Below are 17,188 nucleotides of genomic sequence, written 5' to 3'. Positions count from 1 at the left end.
CCCCAGGAACTGCTCAACCTTGGCCTCGCTCTCCTAAGAGGCGCAGCAGTAGCTCTGGTGGGCTGGCCATACGTAAGTGTTAATCTATGAGGAGGTCTCCTCGTGAGTTGAGGGGAATTAGTATGCAAGGAGAGGCAGGAAGAGGCAGATAACTTTGGGATCTCCACCTGTGTATAAGAAGATTTTCCCAGCTACAGAACTCTTTCAATGACCAGGCAGATGTTTCAATCAAAAGGGGGGTTTTAATTGAAAATAAATAAATAAAGATCAACAACACGTAAAAACACACACAACACGCACTCAGAGCTAACTAGAAAGCCGCGGTGAAAACTGGACAGAGTTTGACAGATTGGGTGATAGTTAACCAACCACAAGAGGACATCCGGAAGAAAGAGCGTTGAGCAACCTGCAAGTCAATGCAGAAGAGCTCGAACTGAACTTCGAGGGTGGATGCTGGATCCGAGAGCATGCACACAACCATGGCGGAGGGGTAGTCCAATTATACTACAGAACATACCTGGGGCAAGATTGCATCTTCTGCCCCCAAACAATGACTTAATCGTTGTTCCCAGAGTAGGACAAAGGATTGGGAAACTATCTCTGGAGCAAGACAATAAACCGGCATACACCAGGGAGAGACGATAAATTGGGAGGGTTTGATGAAGTCTTCCCAGGTGGAACTGAAGTTACTGGTGATGATCGACGACCCGCAAAGTATGACTGGGCAAGGCTATCAGAGCCCTGAGTGGCCTGTGAGTAGGAGAACGGATCAGGGAAGGTCGGGAGGGTGTGTTGCGGTGATTAGCTCAGGAACTCCGGGAGGATCCGGGGCGAGGGGGACGAGAGCTGGCCTCGCTTGCCATCTCACATGCTAGCAACGTTCCGTCTCCCGTTTGGGATCTGGCTTCCACATTTCTGCCTGCTCAGGCAGTATTTTGTCTTTGAAACACATTCAGAGAAGAGGCTTATGGCATAGCCATATTCTTAATACTGAGAGGGCAAGTCTGAGAGCTAACAACAGAAGCTCTGCTGTGTGCAAATCCGAGACCCCAGGGCTCCCATTCCGAGGGGGTGGAGGAGGGCATTATTAAAGAGAAAAAATGGAGGAGAGGAGAATAACGCAAGGCATTTTAGGTCCCCACTGGGGAGAAAGGCGGAACACACATGAAGTAAGCAAACTACTGGCTCGGGCAGTGGGCCCCTGGGCGGGCTAGGCTCATGTAACCAATGGGTAAAGCTGCCCTGCTGCCAAGAAAAAACTCCACAGGTTACAAGAAGCGCACTAGGAACAGGGCTCCATTTCTAGCCCTCCCTCCAAGTATTTCCGTCCCCATCAACAGCATCTCTACTCTGGGAACGTATTCTGCAGGGCCCAACCTGATCCGCCCAGCGATGGATGCGGCTCTCCACATAACACTAATGCTACCATGTTTTTAAATATGCATTCCAAAAATGTGTATGAGAACTACTCTTTGTTAAGAAACAGCTCCCACTGAGTCAAATGAATGAAACACTCCATGGCTATAGTAAACATAGTAAATACACTTGCTCCGTTTTCTTCTTTATAATTTAAGACGTGAGCACTGTCCATTGTTTCTATCACACAAAATAGCACCACATTAAAGCCCCACCTCAGATGAGACCAAATACAGAGTAGTAAGAAAATAGCTTTAGAAGTCATACAAAATCTGGCCACAGATGTTATTTCCAGAGTGCTGTCTCCCAGATTACCACTGAAGGCATGCCGCATGAAATAGTACACAGAACAGGCTGGGCGCACAGCGCTTTAAAGAAGTTAGCACAGGAGGCAGCATTAGGGTTACTTACTAGTTTCCTGGAGGGAGAAAGGAACCGGCAAGGATTTGGGGAGGGTGGTGGTGGTTTAAAGGAACAAGGAAGAGTGTTTGGGAAGGAGAGAGCAAAGGTGGGGAGACAGGATTCTCCCTCCCCTACAAATTTCCTGCCCCCACAATGTTGCTACCACTCCTGGGACTGGAGTGTCTTGCGGGGAAGCGGCGGAAGGCTAAGGGTGTTTCAAAGGGGGGAGTTGTAAGGGGCTTTCCAACAGACGGGGGATACAGTTTAAAAGCTATCTGGGAGGCAGAGGGAAGAGTTCCACTGAAGGGTGCCTGTTGGGGGAACCTACAGGTTCGGTTACATGGGTGGGGTAGTAACATGGACGGCTGTCTTGGAGAACTGTGGAGACAACTGACTCCACAATCCACAATGTTTTGTTACAGACCCCCGATATTAAACGCTCCCAGAAATACTACTGTGACCAAAGCAGCGGTTGTGTTTCTTGGGTCTATTCGCTTATCAGGAAACCGGAAGGCAGAATTTACCATGGAAGAGGGCCTGAGGCGGCATCACGTCTGGAATAAGGTCTGCTTCTGAGAGTAGGCTTGGTGTAGCCGAGTGGGAGGCTGGGGTCCCAGGAGCAGAGAAATCCAGGGAGGGAGAGGGCGACGGGCTGGTCAAAGGAGTTCGGTCAGAGGAGCTCAGAGAGGAGAAGTCAACCACCTCCCCCTTCTCAAGGACCATGTCCTGGCGCCGGCCGCGATTGATGAACTTGACTGGCGTGGAAGATGTGCTCCTGTCCAGGAAGCCAGCAGCCTCTTTCTGGGCCCTTCTGATGTCCTTGGCCTCCTGCGTGCGAGATCTCTTCTCCTTCAGCTCCATTGCTGATTCAACAGGATTGCGACTCGCTCGCTTTCTCAGGCCCTCCACTGTAATGATCGGATCTAAAGACAGTTTTGAACCTGCCAAGAACAAATACTGAGTTGGAATTTAAGCTTAAAACCCTGTTTCCAAGGCAAAGGAAGCATTTATTTCTATGCAAGGAATCCATCACAAAGCCAGAGGCAATGGTTGTTCTTACCATAAATTCTGAACTGCAACCCTTGCAGAGGTAAAGAAGAAACTGAGAACTGGAAGGGCTGAGAATGTGAGGAGATGAGCTGGGGGAAAGACTGAGCTGAAAAGAAGCGGGGGGGGGGGGACAGGGGGGCAGGCAAAGAATAACAGGGTAGAACCCTTCTTCCCCAACCAGAAATTTCATGAGCAAACGTGAAAAACACGGGGTTGTTTGCATTATGGCTCATTCCTCACCCATTTCTACATCTGAAAGAAAGCCACCAAGTAAATAATACAAAGGAGCGCAACCTCTGGCTCTCCCTCAATCCAGACTAACACACACAACTCAAAACATCAAGATCAGGCTTATCTCATTATCTTACACGAAGCCACTTTGGGCAAGCCTGCATGCAATTTACAGAGCATTTACATTTCGTTTTTAGGGCAGATGCAGACAGCTTCTCTCCTTCAGGCTTCAACGTGGGTGGTCTATTGTGGACAAGTTTCCACCAGCCAGGTTCTCCAAACTCTTGTGCTCCAGAGCGAAAAAAACGAGGGCTCCCCACTGAAAGGCAACCAGCAACGGTGCTCCACCAAGTAGACGTCTTCTTTCTAAAGCCAGGGAAGGAAAAGAGGTCTCTGAAGGAGAGCTGTGGGCAGGAGACAGGCAGAGCCCACTGTCTGAGCATGCTTAAAACAACGGTTGCCTATGGTGAAAAATCCAAACGGAAAAAGACGCCCCTATGAAAATGTTATTGAAATGAACAAAATCGTTGTGCGATAGAATACCATTTCTGCAATTACCCAGAGCCAAAATATACAGGTTATTTCATCCTGGGCTCTCAAAATCTTTAGATAGATACTGGATAGCGGCCCCGGATTCACTAGCAGACCCTAGGCCAGGTATAACAAGAACAACATTTGAAATAAATGATCATTTATTTTGGACCCAATTGACTGCAGAGATTAACAGCTTCCCAGTATAAGGCGCATTAAGGGAGAAACGCAGGGCTAACCCACAGCACACAAAGGACACAGAAATGAACCAGCTATGTAGGAAGTTGATAATGAAGCAGATCTATCAAATGGCAACCAAAAAGTCCACACAAAAATATTCCAGTTGTTTGTAGGGTTCTGTCTCCCATAAGCATATGTACTGATGTTTCACTTGTATAAATACGCAAACATTCTGATTCTACCCTTATGTACACAGACACAACTTTAAGAAAAGTTTTGGTAATCTCACATTACTGCAATAACAGAGAAAGGACCTGTATATAGCAAGTCCTGGGAAAGACTCAGAGAGAAAAGAACTGTCCTTCCTATAATCCTTATCATAATTTTATCCCTAACAACAGCAGCCTTTTACTTCTCCATGCCAATGATTCATTCTCCTTTTTATTGTATTAATTTAAAAGGTTTTCTCCCCCACCCTTCCCAGTAAAGGTGGACGGTGGCTCCAAAAACAGGCCGTGCTTGTATTCCTCTCTTCCCCCAAGGAGCTCAATATAGTGGGGAATTACCTAGTTTTATTCTTTTGATAGTCTTGTAAGAGATTCTGACTTAAACAGAGTAGGGTGTGTAAAAAAAAGGGGCATTGTTTGGATCTGGTTCTGATCTGGTTCTCTATCGTCTCCCTGAAAGGCTGGCTTCTGGGTCAGGGGTGGACTTCTCCTCCAGCATCTTCTGGGTCCCTGCGGTGAGCCTGAGGACTGGCAAACTCGTGCCCACCAAGACCACCCCAAAGGACACCTTGTGCTGCTTCTCTTTCCACTGCTGGATCTCAAGAGCTGAGGGGGGGAGCCTCAGCAGCAGACCCCTGCCCAGTGCCGGCTCCTGCCTCAGGCCCCCATCGGGGCAGCACTCCTGCACGGCCTCTTGCTGTCACCAACCAAGCCAGAGGCTGGGCTGGGGGCAAGCGGCCGCACCAGAACAGGCCTCCTTTGCGCAAGCGGGGGGGGGGGAGCTGCAGCGCCCCCTTCCCTCCACCCTGCTACTTTTCTGCTTCACCCAGGTGCCCGCTGGACTCCGATGGCTCATTTGTCTGCTCTAGTAGTACTGGTATTTTCAGACTAGGCCTAGCTGAACTGCACTACACTCACTAACACAGCACGAATCCATCACATTTTTTTCTCAGCACCTCCAAATGTCCTGTTTTTCAATACCTGGCTTTAAACAAAGTGTTTAAAGCTACTCTGACTACCTGCTCTAAAAGCTGGGCAATTGTTGTGGGGCTAACCTGAACATGGAAATATGATCTCTTATTAAAAAGCATTATTTACTGTATGTTATTATTCTAACTACACCACCAAGAAGCTTAATTCCTCTTCAAGAATCAAGCAACTCCCTTCTGGAAACCCGAAGACTAGCACAGGCTGGCCTATGGCTATAGACACAATTTTTCTAAACCACCTGGCCTGGCTTCACTGAAGCAAGAGACCCAAAGCAAGGTGAGCAGCCCCGTTTGTTTATTTGCCATGGGGCTTATTTACGTATTTGACAGCGACACCCGAACTGTTCTTAATACCCACAGAATCTTCTTTAGAGGAAAAAACTGTTAGTCCCTAAACTGAACAATAATTTATGTTTTTTAGCAAGGCCTACACCTCACCTAAGTTTAAAACCTTATGAAAAGTTTACCTGGCAACAACAATTTAGAACAACCCAAGAGACCAAAATAAAGAATTGCAGTGAAGAACTACAACTCTCAAGGCTTATTACGTGTAACCAGTTGCTCCCCCAAAGAATATCAAGCAACTTTTTAACATATTAACAATGGACAGCAAGTGGTAATTTTTTAAACCGACAAAGGATAAAACCACCCCCCACTCCCACCCAAGGACAGGAACTCTTAATATTAGCAATGAACAGCCACCAGCAACTCTTTAAACCAAAAAAGCAAAAGCAATTATTAAATAAACTTTGAAAAGAAAATTAAGGAAGTTTGCCCATTGGCACAATCTTAGCCTACCCCCTCCTCAACCCAACACCAGGCCAACACATCTCCCCTCCAAAAACAGGGTGAGGGGGAAACAAGTCTATGACTCTCAAACCAGGGGGAAGTTCATCAGGTCATCCTCCAGGTAGGCGGCAGCAGCAATCCAAATTGCAGACACAAAAGAGCCAGTTTGGTGTAGTGGTTAAGAGTGGTGGGACTCTAATCTGGAGAGCCGGGCTTGATTCCCCACTCCTCCCCTTGAAGCCAGCTGGGTGACCTTGGGCTAGTCAGGGCTCTCTTAGAGCTCTCTCAGCCCCACCCACCTCACAGGGCATTTTGTTGTGGGAATAATAATAGCATACGTCAGGAACTACAATGCCAAGACCACGGCAATACAGCCCGGAAAACCCACAACAACCAATAATAGCATACTTTGTAAACTGCTCTGAGTGGGTGTTAAGTTGTCCTGAAGGGCAGTATATCAATCGAATGTTGTTGTTGTTGTAAGACACTGGTAAATCCAAAATGCAGACTCCCAAAGAAGCCAAAGGATAAGACCAGAGCACACTCCAGAAATCGCTCTCAAAATGGAGTCTGCTCTAAGCCAGGCCTCCTTTCATGTTCTTGCGAGAATCTGAAAAAAGCTCTCCCATCAAAGAATCCCTAACCCAAACCCTCCACCCCGTGATCGGTCACTCACTCCTCCTGCCTCATTCCCCCTTCCTCCTGCTGTCTGGGGGGAAAAGCCCCGGAAAGAACAGAAGAGAGAAGCAAGCCAGCTTTAAAATGCTGGCGTGGCAATTTCCAGATGAATCTGAATAATTTGCATTTATTCAAGAATCCAGTAGTCGGTATACCTGAATATAACTAGGTTGATTGAGGTATGCCGAACAGTTATCAGCAAGGTATTATTCAGGCATGTATTTGGTATAGGAATACCAAACTGCACACCTCTAAAGCACAGGGTAGCAACTTTGTGAGTTCTAGGGGCAAGCAAAGAATTTGAACTCAGTACTTTATTAACTACACACACTGGTTCTCTTTTCCTCTTCAGTCAGAATGAAAAAAAAGGAGGGGTTTATACATTCTACTCATATTTGGTTTTTAAGACAACATAATGTTACCTGTTTCCTAGTAGAAAAGTCCAGTGTTTCTCAATGAAAGCACAGATGTCTTCCTTCCACCTGAAGTAACCTTGGCGGCCAGTTCCTTCCAGGCATAGATTGTACATTGCCAACATGACAATCTGGATTTAGAAAGGGACATTTCATTCACATGTAGTATCTAAGAATCTCATTTCTTCTGGAAAAATGCTAGTCTCTGTTAACAACATATTTTATTTACAGAAAATATCTAATATTTTGTATTGTAGTTTATAATATTCTGAAATTTACTCAAGATAAATCAGTATCTCTAGATACAATTTTCAGCATTGCTTCATCTACAATTTTATGCCTACTTGGAAGTAAGCACAGGGGACTATTTCTGATTAATAGGCATATAGGGCTGAGCTGCATATTGTTCTGGAGGGAGAATGTTGTTATTTTAGATAAGCATAACCAATGTAAACGTGCAGTAAGTCATAACCGAAATGATGGTACATCCAAAAACAAAGAAAACAAGAGGAAGGAAACTGTGTCACAATTTCTAAGCACTTGGAGTTTAAAGATTATGTAAGGTAAATCGGGTAAGTGGTAACAGAACAATAGAACCTAAAGAAAGAGAAGGACACACAGGTGTGGCTGAGAAGCACACTGACCCATTTCTCAATGGCTCCCACTCAGAGCAGTGGAAACAGCCCTGGGGCTGTAGCTGCATTAAAGAAACAGTGATGAATCCAGCATACCCATTGATACAATCGATACTTCCCAGTAGCAGCGAGCTGTTAATAGCTGAGCTATATTTCATTAATATGTCAGGCGACCTTTGACCCTTCTTCAGGGGTCATTTCGTAGAAAAAGAGCTGGAGGAACTCATTAGCATAACTCATTAACATAACTCATCAGCCTATGCCACGCCCCTTGCCATCAAGTGTGTCATTAGCATAACTGATTTGCATATGCCACACCCCCTGACATCACCTATCCTGGCTGTTTTGGACCCAGTCCTGGCCATTCAGAGCAGAAATTGGGCCCAAAATGGCAAAAGGGGGCTGAAAATGTCCGAAAAGGAGCCCAAAATGGTCAGGATCGGGCTGCTGCTGAGCAGGAGAGTGATCCACCACCCGTCAGAGGCCTGATCTGGTCTGTTCTGGCCCCCAACCCAGGCCGAAATGGGCTCAAAATGGCTGAGCCAGGTGGGCGGGGCCACCTGTCATGAGACCTCTTTGGGGAACTGCCAGAACTGCATTCCTGTGCGTCCCCCCTCGAAATGAGCCCTGCCCTTCTTCAGCACAGACACACAGGCCCTTGGCTTATCTGCTCCCACACAGCCACAGCCCAAGCCCTCCCCGAGTCTGACGGGGAATCGCAGGACTTGCACACCTGCAACGCCCGCCCAGCCAGGACCTGGGGGAATACGCTTCCACCCTTTTTACTCCACACACACACCTCTCCTTTGACATAATGAAGGCCTTCAGGGCACATCTGGGCACTGCACTTCACCAGCCTCACCATTCCCTGCAGCTGCGCCAAGGTGAGCAGATATGGTATTTAGTCAAACGCAAGACTAGTTTTCATAGCATGCCATTAAAAATAGGGGTAGTCATCTTATACCTGCATACAAGTTACAGATGTCCTATATATTTATTTACATATTTATATATAAGCATATAAATATATATAATAATATTTGATTTATATACCGCCCTTCAGGACAACTTAATTGTCCACTCAGAGCGGTTTACAAAGTATGTTATTATTATCCCCACAACAAACTCCCTGTGAGGTGGGTGGGGCTGAGAGAGCTCCAGAGAACTGTGACTGGCCCAAGGTCCCCCAGCCGGCTTCAGGCGGAGGAGAGGGGAATCAAACCCGGCTCTCCAGATTAGAGTCCCGCGCTCACAACCACTACACCAAACTGATCAAACTCTCTGCCATCAGTAAGGTCGTATTCCAGCAAGAGTGCGGCAGCCAGTGTGACACAGTGGTTAGCATGCTGGATTAGGATCCGAGACACCCAGGCTCAATCCCCGCTCTGCCAGAGAAGCTCATATGCTCTCACAGCCTGACCTACCTCACAGGGGGGTTGTGAGGATAAAATGCTGGAGAGGAGAACGATATAAGCTGCTTCGGGTCCTCGCTGGGGAGAAAGGTGGGGTATAAATGAAATTTTAAAAGAGTTGTACTTTAGAAGCTTGCCATTATATCAAAAACATTTGATATTCTGCCGCTTACTTGCTGCCATGTCAGCCTCAACCGTTCAAACTGTTCCTTCCCATCTTCTGAGCAATCAGAGCAAGTAAACCGGAAAAAGTTATCGCCCTTGAGGTAACTAATTGGTTCTCTCACCTGACCTGCAACAAACAAGCAAAATCATAAAGCACTGGGCTTTTTATAGAAAAACTGGTGAATATCACACTATGATGAGAGCACATTTCAATCTCCTTTCCTTGAAGATTAACAAGCACATTTGTGCCTCAGAACTGAAACGATTTTCATTTTAAGATTTCAATTACAGAGCATCAGGAGATTATTCTTACAATATAATATATTTACTCCTTAATGGAGGGGACGCTCACTGAAAATTCAAAACATATTTAAGGAGCCACTGGGATACGCAGGGCATGTTCATGATTTCCGTATCATGTTCCTTGTCCTCAGTGATGTCTAGAGGTCTAATGACCCAGGAAAAAGACCAAGAGAAAAGTCAGGAGGAAAGGGAAAAAATTTCCAAGTATTTTTTCTTAGTGTTTTCCAATGGCAAAATTAGGAATTTGGGGGAGTGGTAAAAAAACCACTACGTATGACATATTTCTCTTTTGAAAAAAGCTTTTTAAATTAAGGTTTTACTCACAAAAAAATGTGGATTATGAAGATTTTTATAAGATAATCTACAACAAACAGGAATAATTTCTCTGTATCTGTACACATATACAACTAATTTTCAAGCATACATTGATTGTTTAATTGTTTGAATAATTTTGTCCAAAATAAATGTTAACATGTATAACACATATTTGAAAAGTTCAGTATTTTCGACTGGGGTCATTTCGTAGAAAAAGAGCTGCAGGAACTCATTAGCATAACTCATTAGCATATGCCGCACCTCTTGATCGGACCTAAATGGCCGAGATTTGGCTGCTGCCAGACGGGAGTGTGTTCCCCCACCTGGCAGTGGCCCAATCCGGGCCCTTTTGGCTCCAATCCAGGCCAAAACAGGCCCAAAATGGCCATTTTGGGCACGTTTTGGCCTGGATCGGGCCCAAAACGGCCCAGATCAAGTCAGTGTTGGGCAGGGGAGGGGTCCCCCACCAACCCAATCCCGGCCGTTCCAGCCCCGATCCCAGCGGGAATAATAATAACATTCGATTTATATATTGCCCTTCAGGACAACTTAAGCCCACTAAGAGTGGTTTACAAAGCATGCCATTATTATCCCCACAACGAAACACCCTGTGAGGTGGGTGGGGCTGAGAGAGCTCTGAGAGAGCTGTGACTAGCCCAAGGTCACCCAGCTGGCTTCAAGCGGAGGGGTGGGGAATCAAACCCTGCTTTCCAGATTAGAGTCCCGCACTCTTAACCACTACACCAAACTGCCCGGATCAGGGCTGAAATAGCCAGGACTAGTCAGTGCCAGGAGGGGAAGGCTTCCCCCAACCCGCCCCAACCCAATCCCAGCTGTTACGGCCCCAATCCCAGCAGAAAATGGCCCCAAAGTGGCCATTTGGGGGCTTTCAGGCCCAGATCAGGGACAAAACAGCCTGGATCGGGTCGGAGCCAGCCTGGCACTGACCCACGACCGGGACCGGGTTGGTGCCGGGCAGGGGAGGCTTCCCTCACCCAGCACCAACCCGAAACGGGCCCAAAATGGCCATTTTGGGCCCATTTCAGCCTGGATCCGGGACGAAACGGCTCAGATCGGGTTGGTGCCGGGCGGGGGAAGGTTCTCCTGCCCAGCACTGACCTGATCCCAGATTTGTTGATATTGAAACCAAGGAAATTCTACCTTTTATTTTGTCTCTAGATAAGCTTTTGAACACATTTGCTTTTTACTATATACGCCACAAAATCTATAAATGCCTGTATTTCTCCAGATTTTAAAGGTATCTGAGTTGTCACCTGGTATAAACCTTTTCAGTCCTAAGAATGTCATTACAGGAGAGGTACTGGGTGCTAACAAGTGTCTAAGTTTGTCCCATATATGTCAGGTATCTCTCAAAAAAAGGGTTATCCCAGATTCCCTTTTGTCTTTCTTGAGGTTTGTTCCAAATGATTTCCCAATACCTGAATCCAAATTTTTAAAAAAAATTTAATGCACATTCCTACCTGTATCCCCTCCCAATGCCCAACCATACTGGAACAGAGCTTTTTGAACACACAGGTGTTTTCACTAAGTTAAAATTATTTTTTTTTAAATGAGTTCTGATCAGTCATCTGCCCATTGACTACGTGCTCACTGTTCATTAACTCCAAAAGAAAAAAGTTGCGTTTTTTAACTCCACTGGTAAAAATGAACCAACCTTCAGACTTTTTTCTTTTCTGCTGTACATTCTGAGTGAGGAAAAACCTTGTCTTAAGAATCATTTCACTCATTCCAAAAAAGAAAATTGTTTACTGGCGGTGTTTGCTGTCGTGGTTAAGATAGGCAGGACTCTAATCTGGAGAGCCGGGTTTGACTCCCCACCCCTCCACCTTGGGCCAGCCACAGCTCTCTCAGAGCTCTCTCAGCCCCACCCACCTCACAGGGTGTTTTGTTGTGGGGATAATAATGACATACTTCGTAAACCTCTCTGAGTGGGTGTTAAGTCATCCTGAAGGGCAGTGTATAAATCGAATGTTGTTGTTGTTATAAAAATCATAGAATGATTGGGCTATATCTTTAGATGTAGTTAAAAGATTTTGCTTGGGGATTTTTAATCATTTCCATTTCGACTCTATGTTTTAGCAATTTCACAGAGTTTGGATTTTTAACTATGAATTTTTGTTTTAGATATGCCAATTTGCCATTTTTTTTTAATTTTAGAGGTTTCCAATAATTCTAGTTTTTTACATTCCGGATTCAATTTATGTAAATTTTTTACCACCATGTTTCATAAGCCTTTTCCGATGAGTCTATATACTAATTAGATTAAAACTGTGCTTTTTATATTGTTAAAGCAGTAAAATAAGTTAAGGTTTGATAAGAAAATAAGCATAGCATATATTTTAACTTTACAGTTTTGAAATCAGCAAAACCTGTCCATCTCTAGCGGCTTCTCTGTTTATTTGATTATCCTAGGGCAAGAGTCTGAGTTTGTGGGTACCTTTTGAATTCCGATGCGGGATGGGGGCACAACTACAAAACGGCCACTACGGGAGGTGAAACCACACACACTTACAGAGGAAACTCAAGTGCAGGGGTCAAGAGGAAGAACTTCAAAAAATTCATTGGGAAATAATGAGAAGAGAGAATAAAACCAACACTCTGGTGGCAGCTACCAATGAAGCAATATTCTTTTAATCTGCACAGCCTCCAGGTCTCCAAAGGCCAACTGGAAACCTTGCTGACCCCACCCACTTTCTAAAAACTCGTGGTTGGGAGACCCTGTTTTAGGAGATCTGGATGCAAAATCTATGTAATTGGGAATAATTCTTATAAATTTCACCATCATTTACTTCCACATATACATACTTCTGCATACAAGAACACACACACACCCACTCACACACACCCCTTTGGAGTTGCTATTTATATCCCAAGATCAAAACCACTCTGAGGCACAGCATCTGTTTGGAAGGAACCAGATGCCATTGTTTGCCTCTGTGTTGTGGAGAAGGGAAGGAGAATAACGACCAGGAACTCCAAAGTGCAGCTGCATCAGGGCCCATAAAGCACCAGAAACCTGGTGTGGTTGAACAGAGTAGCCACGTTCCAATGGGACTTTGCAGGCTCCCCAGCGCCACTAGAACGTACCATCCAACAGAGCAAGAGGACGGCCGTGGGAAGGAAAAGAATCGACTAAGCCTCTGCACATGTGTGCACACAGAGCAGCTTAGAAGGCCACATGCAGCCAGCTGTCCGGCCAGTGGCTTCTACCATATAGTCTGACGTCACAAATGTACAGAAGTTAAAAAGTTATGTTGGCAATTTTCTCCCTTTAACAAACAAGACAAATTGTCCAATGCACAATAATGATCTTTCACATATTTGAAGGACCGTCTGTCTCCATGTAGCAACTTTAGTCAGCACATCAACACCTACTGGCCACCTCCACCCTGCAGGGGTGCATTCCCTTGCTGCCCATACGGCAGCTTCTTCTGAAGCCACCTTGGCCCTGTGGATGTTTTCCAGAAGAACTCAGAAGGTTCTGACTTCCTTGTAGATTCACAAGGGTTGCAAGACATCTTTGAGGGAGAGCCTTGGGAGGCCCTGGAAGACTCTTGCAGTGTGGCAGGACTTGTGGGGCAGCGGTCTGTTAAAGGATGCTCTTTGTTAGGACCTGCTTTTAATAGCTTTTCTAAAGTTGTTCATATTTTTCTACAGTTTAAGTGGCTGTTATCTTTGTTACCCACCTTGTGGAAAGAGGTCAGGAAAGCTCTCTCTCTCCTGGTCTTCCAGAAACTAAGCAAAACTGAATTATTCTATCTGAATTGTGCAGATAGGAGGGCTGTACTGTAAGGAAGTGGTCTCACAGTGATGCATCAATAAAGAGATAGGGACAGGGCTTTTTTTCAGCGGGAATGTGGTGGAACTGTATTCCGGCACCTCTTAAAAATGGTCACATGTCCGGTGGCCCCGCCCCCTGATCTCCAGCCAGAGGGGAGTTTGGACTGCCCTCTGCGCCACCAAGTGGCGCGGAGGGTAATCTAAACTCCCCTCTGTCTGGAGAGCAGGGGGCGGGGCCACCAGACATGTGACCATTTTCACCGAGGGCAATTTAAACTTTAAAAAACTCCCCTCCCCCTTGTTCCAGCTGCCCCAAAGTGACGCCATTGTGCGGTCTTGAGTTCCACCACCTCTTTTCCCAGAAAAAAAAGCCCTGGATAGGGACCACAGAATTCACTCCTATGTGCCACTATGTACTATCTGTTGCTTTAAGTATGATCCTACCAAGTAGTTTTATGTTGTTTAATATGTCGGTTTTAGAATTGCTTATGCTCTATTTCAGCATTTCTTCAACTTTGTATTGGATTTCTGCTGCTTTTAAATCTTGCAAATTCACATTTATATAACAATGTTTATTGGAATGCCCTTGAAACTGACTGTACTAACTCACACTTGAGTCTCAGTGAGAAAGGTGGACTATAAATAATGTAAATAAATTAAATACATTCTGAATTAAAACTGGGTTTGTTCATTCTACCTAGGCAGACACCTCTAATGGATGTTGTTTGCATTACAGAACATATCCTAATACTCGACTGGCAGAGAGATTCACACACGCATTTTGTCCCTTGACAACCACAACATCAGACAGTGTTTTGAACATTTAAATGAGCCTTCCTAACAACTTTCATATCACCTTAAATGCAGTATTTTTGGAATCCGAGTCAAGAAATCCAATGAGGAAAAATCAAGTTTGACTGAACTGGCCTAAAATTAGGCTATTAGGCTATGTATGCAGCAAGCTGAATTCTAGCGCCACAGTTCGATTTGCAGAGAAATATCAAGCATGCACTGGGGGACGGGGGTGGGGAAAGCCAAGAACAAAGGCCGTAATGATAAAGAAAGCAAGACATCGAAGGGAGTCTTACTTGCAGGGATCCATTTCTGGCATTTTTCACAGTGGTAGGACATCTCCTCTATCCAAGATGTGTCTCCTTCATCACTATTCAAGGAGTCCCCGCTCTGGTCATGAGACAAATCCACTGATGCTTGGTCTTCAGATTCCACGATCAGGAGCGTCTCTCCTTCCACCTCCCCTTCTTCCAGCCCTTCCGAAGTTGAGGTTCTGGTAGCTTCGTCATCATGACAACTCATCATCTCGCCCACATACACACTACTATCCATTGTGTCCTGGCGGGACTCTTCCTGGCGTGCCAGGGTCCAGCTCTTCCAATATTTAAAGCAGCATCAAGAGGACATCCAGTAGAATTAAGTGCAAAGGGAAATACTGATCCTTTGGTTTCACTGCTGGGATCCTTTTGCCAACCGCATTTTCTTTCTTTCCATTTCCAGTTGTTTCGTCAAAGCAATCTGTTCCTCCAAAAGGCGAAGGTTTTCTTTTTTACGATTCTGTCTCTCAAGGTCTCTGACCACTCCTTCATGTAGCCTCTGAAAGAGAATGATTGCATTGGGTTTATTAATATTCTACAATGAAAAACAGAAGAAGGTGCAAAGGCACTGATGAAGGAAAGGAAACCTGAAAGTAAAACTTATAGAGAAGCCAAACAGCACAACAATTCTCTCCAGCAATTCCTCTGAACCAAAGGTATTTGCTCTTTGACTTGCAGAGAGCCACATCTGGAAACACCAGCAACTGAAAGAGCCACCACTATTATATGCACTGTGCAGAATCACAAACACAGGCATACTATAAGATCTACAGGCATAACCTTTCTAATTGACAGAGTACTTTTGGTCACGTAGGGCTGTGTCTCCCCCCACTACTGCTGAATCTTAGCTAGCTCTTGCACACTTCGGGTGAGGGGAAGGACTTCCCTGTCTGCCTTTCTCTTGCTCTCCTCAGCATGAGGCACAGCAGCTCGGGTGAGAGAGCGAGACTGTCAAGTCTCCCATCATCTCACCATTGCAGGCAGCTCGCCCTTTTCCTGAGTGGCTGCCGTGACGGTGGTGGTTACACTCCCTCTTCTCTGTCCGTACGGCTGCTGCCCAGGTGCCAGGAGAGGTCAGAAGCTTGAGAACGGGGTGGGGGTGGCTGTTGGAGAGGGCAGGTCCTTTCCTTCCATCTCTAGCTTGAGGACCCCAGCTCAGGAAGGCTCACGCCTAATTCATCCTCCACTCCCTGCAGCCAAGCTGTTTCAAGGTGGCAACCACTTGCCAATCACAAGCGCCAGAGAAGGCAAGGCTGTACTCACTCTCCAGGAATAGGGGGCAGGTGCCAGCCACATTGCAGAACTGTGTTCAGAAGAGCCATAGGTGACATTCAAAGCCAACAAATATCTGCACTCTAAAGTAATAACGGTTTATATGTTCTCCTGACTACAGGAGGTGTTTCATTGACTCAACACTATCAAGCATAAAACAAACCTCCCCATTTTCCTGCATATGCCAAAAAGAAGAAGAACCCTCATCCAAGAATTACTGCCTCAGTCCGTACAAGAACAAAAGATCAGGAGTTAAAGCCAGACATAATAAAAAAGAAGCCTAAATATAAGAACCAAGTATACAAAACACAGGGGCGTAGAATGAGGTTTCAGATCAAAATGGAAACGCACGCTAAGGAACAACTCTTGCACACGCACACGCACACGCACAAAGAGCGGGGCCAGCACCTGAGAGATCAAAAGAAGCCGGAAGGCAAAGGTGCGCCCCGTCCTCTTAAGGCAGGCGCCTTCCGTCTCGGCTCCTTTTTTTCTGATTCTCCGCCTCTTCCAGCTCCCGCCTAACATTCCTTTTGTGGAAGAACAGAAAATCAGGGCTGAGAACTGCCCGGGCATCTTCTCTTTCGCGCTCACTTGTCCCTGCGCCGCCGGCCCACTTGAACGGCCGCCAAACGGGAAGGGGGGACGCCGCGGGGTTCGGACTTGGGCAGCCCCCCGACAGCGAGGTGCCGATTCAGGGCCGGGGGCTCTCTGGGGTCTTTCTACCCGGGCGAGCCAGTGGGGTTGCCGGAGCCGCAAAGGGCGCTCCGGGCAAGGGGCTGCAGCCGCAGCAGCGGGGAGGCAGGCCGAGCTGCCGCCAGTCACCGCCCCCGGGAGAGCCGTCGGCCCCCAACAGCCCCGTCCCGCCCGGGGCCCCTCTAAATCCGGCCCCCGGACCACAGGGGCGGGCGCGAGGGGCGCCGGGGCCGGCAACGGCACTCCGGCGGGGAGCCTCCCGCGGGCCCCTCAGACCCCCTCCGCAGCAGGCCCCGGAGCCCCCCCCCCCGGCCAGGCCCCCTCCGCACCTGCCGCCCCTCCCCCCGCGGCCTCTCCACACCCGCCTGCCGGGGAGGGGGGGCGCCCTTCAGCCCCGCCGGCGCGCGCGCAAGCCCCGCTCCGGGCGGCGGCGGCGGCGGCCCCACTTGCCTGCCGGAGGCGGCGCTGCTGGGCGTGGACTCCGGCCACAGTCCCGGCCGCCAGCAGCAGCGACGCGCCCAGCACCACCTTGGAGGCCGCGGACATGGCGCCGGCCGCGTCCCGCGCGCATGCGCCC

General features: G+C 47.1%; 2 protein-coding genes across 2 annotated transcripts in view; both read right to left on the bottom strand.

The window, feature by feature from the left end:
* KAT14 (lysine acetyltransferase 14) overlaps positions 1-14,983 on the bottom strand; it is a 26,833-nt gene extending 11,850 nt beyond the window's left edge. The window contains exons 1-5 of the mRNA XM_054986060.1: positions 14,626-14,983; positions 9,127-9,245; positions 6,916-7,037; positions 3,284-3,465; positions 2,343-2,759 (exon numbers count right to left, since the gene is read on the bottom strand). Of these exons, the coding sequence (XP_054842035.1) occupies positions 2,343-2,759; positions 3,284-3,465; positions 6,916-7,037; positions 9,127-9,245; positions 14,626-14,881 (1,096 nt within the window). The 5' untranslated portion in view covers positions 14,882-14,983. The remainder of the gene's footprint in view (positions 1-2,342; positions 2,760-3,283; positions 3,466-6,915; positions 7,038-9,126; positions 9,246-14,625) is intronic.
* On the bottom strand, positions 14,961-17,188 carry LOC129334110 (protein PET117 homolog, mitochondrial). Its single transcript, XM_054986063.1, has 2 exons — positions 17,062-17,188; positions 14,961-15,145 (listed from the first exon to the last, which is right to left on the bottom strand). The coding sequence occupies exons 1-2, from the start codon at positions 17,155-17,157 to the stop codon at positions 14,999-15,001; spliced, it is 243 nt and encodes an 80-aa protein (XP_054842038.1). The 5' UTR covers positions 17,158-17,188; the 3' UTR covers positions 14,961-14,998.

The sequence above is a fragment of the Eublepharis macularius genome, chromosome 7 (genome assembly GCF_028583425.1).
Source record: "Eublepharis macularius isolate TG4126 chromosome 7, MPM_Emac_v1.0, whole genome shotgun sequence".
Classification (NCBI taxonomy): domain Eukaryota; kingdom Metazoa; phylum Chordata; class Lepidosauria; order Squamata; family Eublepharidae; genus Eublepharis; species Eublepharis macularius.
Note: the sequence above shows the minus strand (reverse complement) of the source record. Positions and strands in the feature narration are given on the sequence as shown.

What these genes read in the sequence shown, in the direction of transcription:
- LOC129334110 (XM_054986063.1), bottom strand. Translation starts at nt 17,157, where the DNA reads ATGTCCGCGGCCTCCAAGGTGGTGCTGGGCGCGTCGCTGCTGCTGGCG. An exon ending in AGCAGCGCCGCCTCCGGCAG is followed by an intron (nt 15,146 to 17,061) that starts GCAAGTGGGGCC and finishes ATTCTCTTTCAG; the next exon opens with AGGCTACATGAAGGAGTGGT.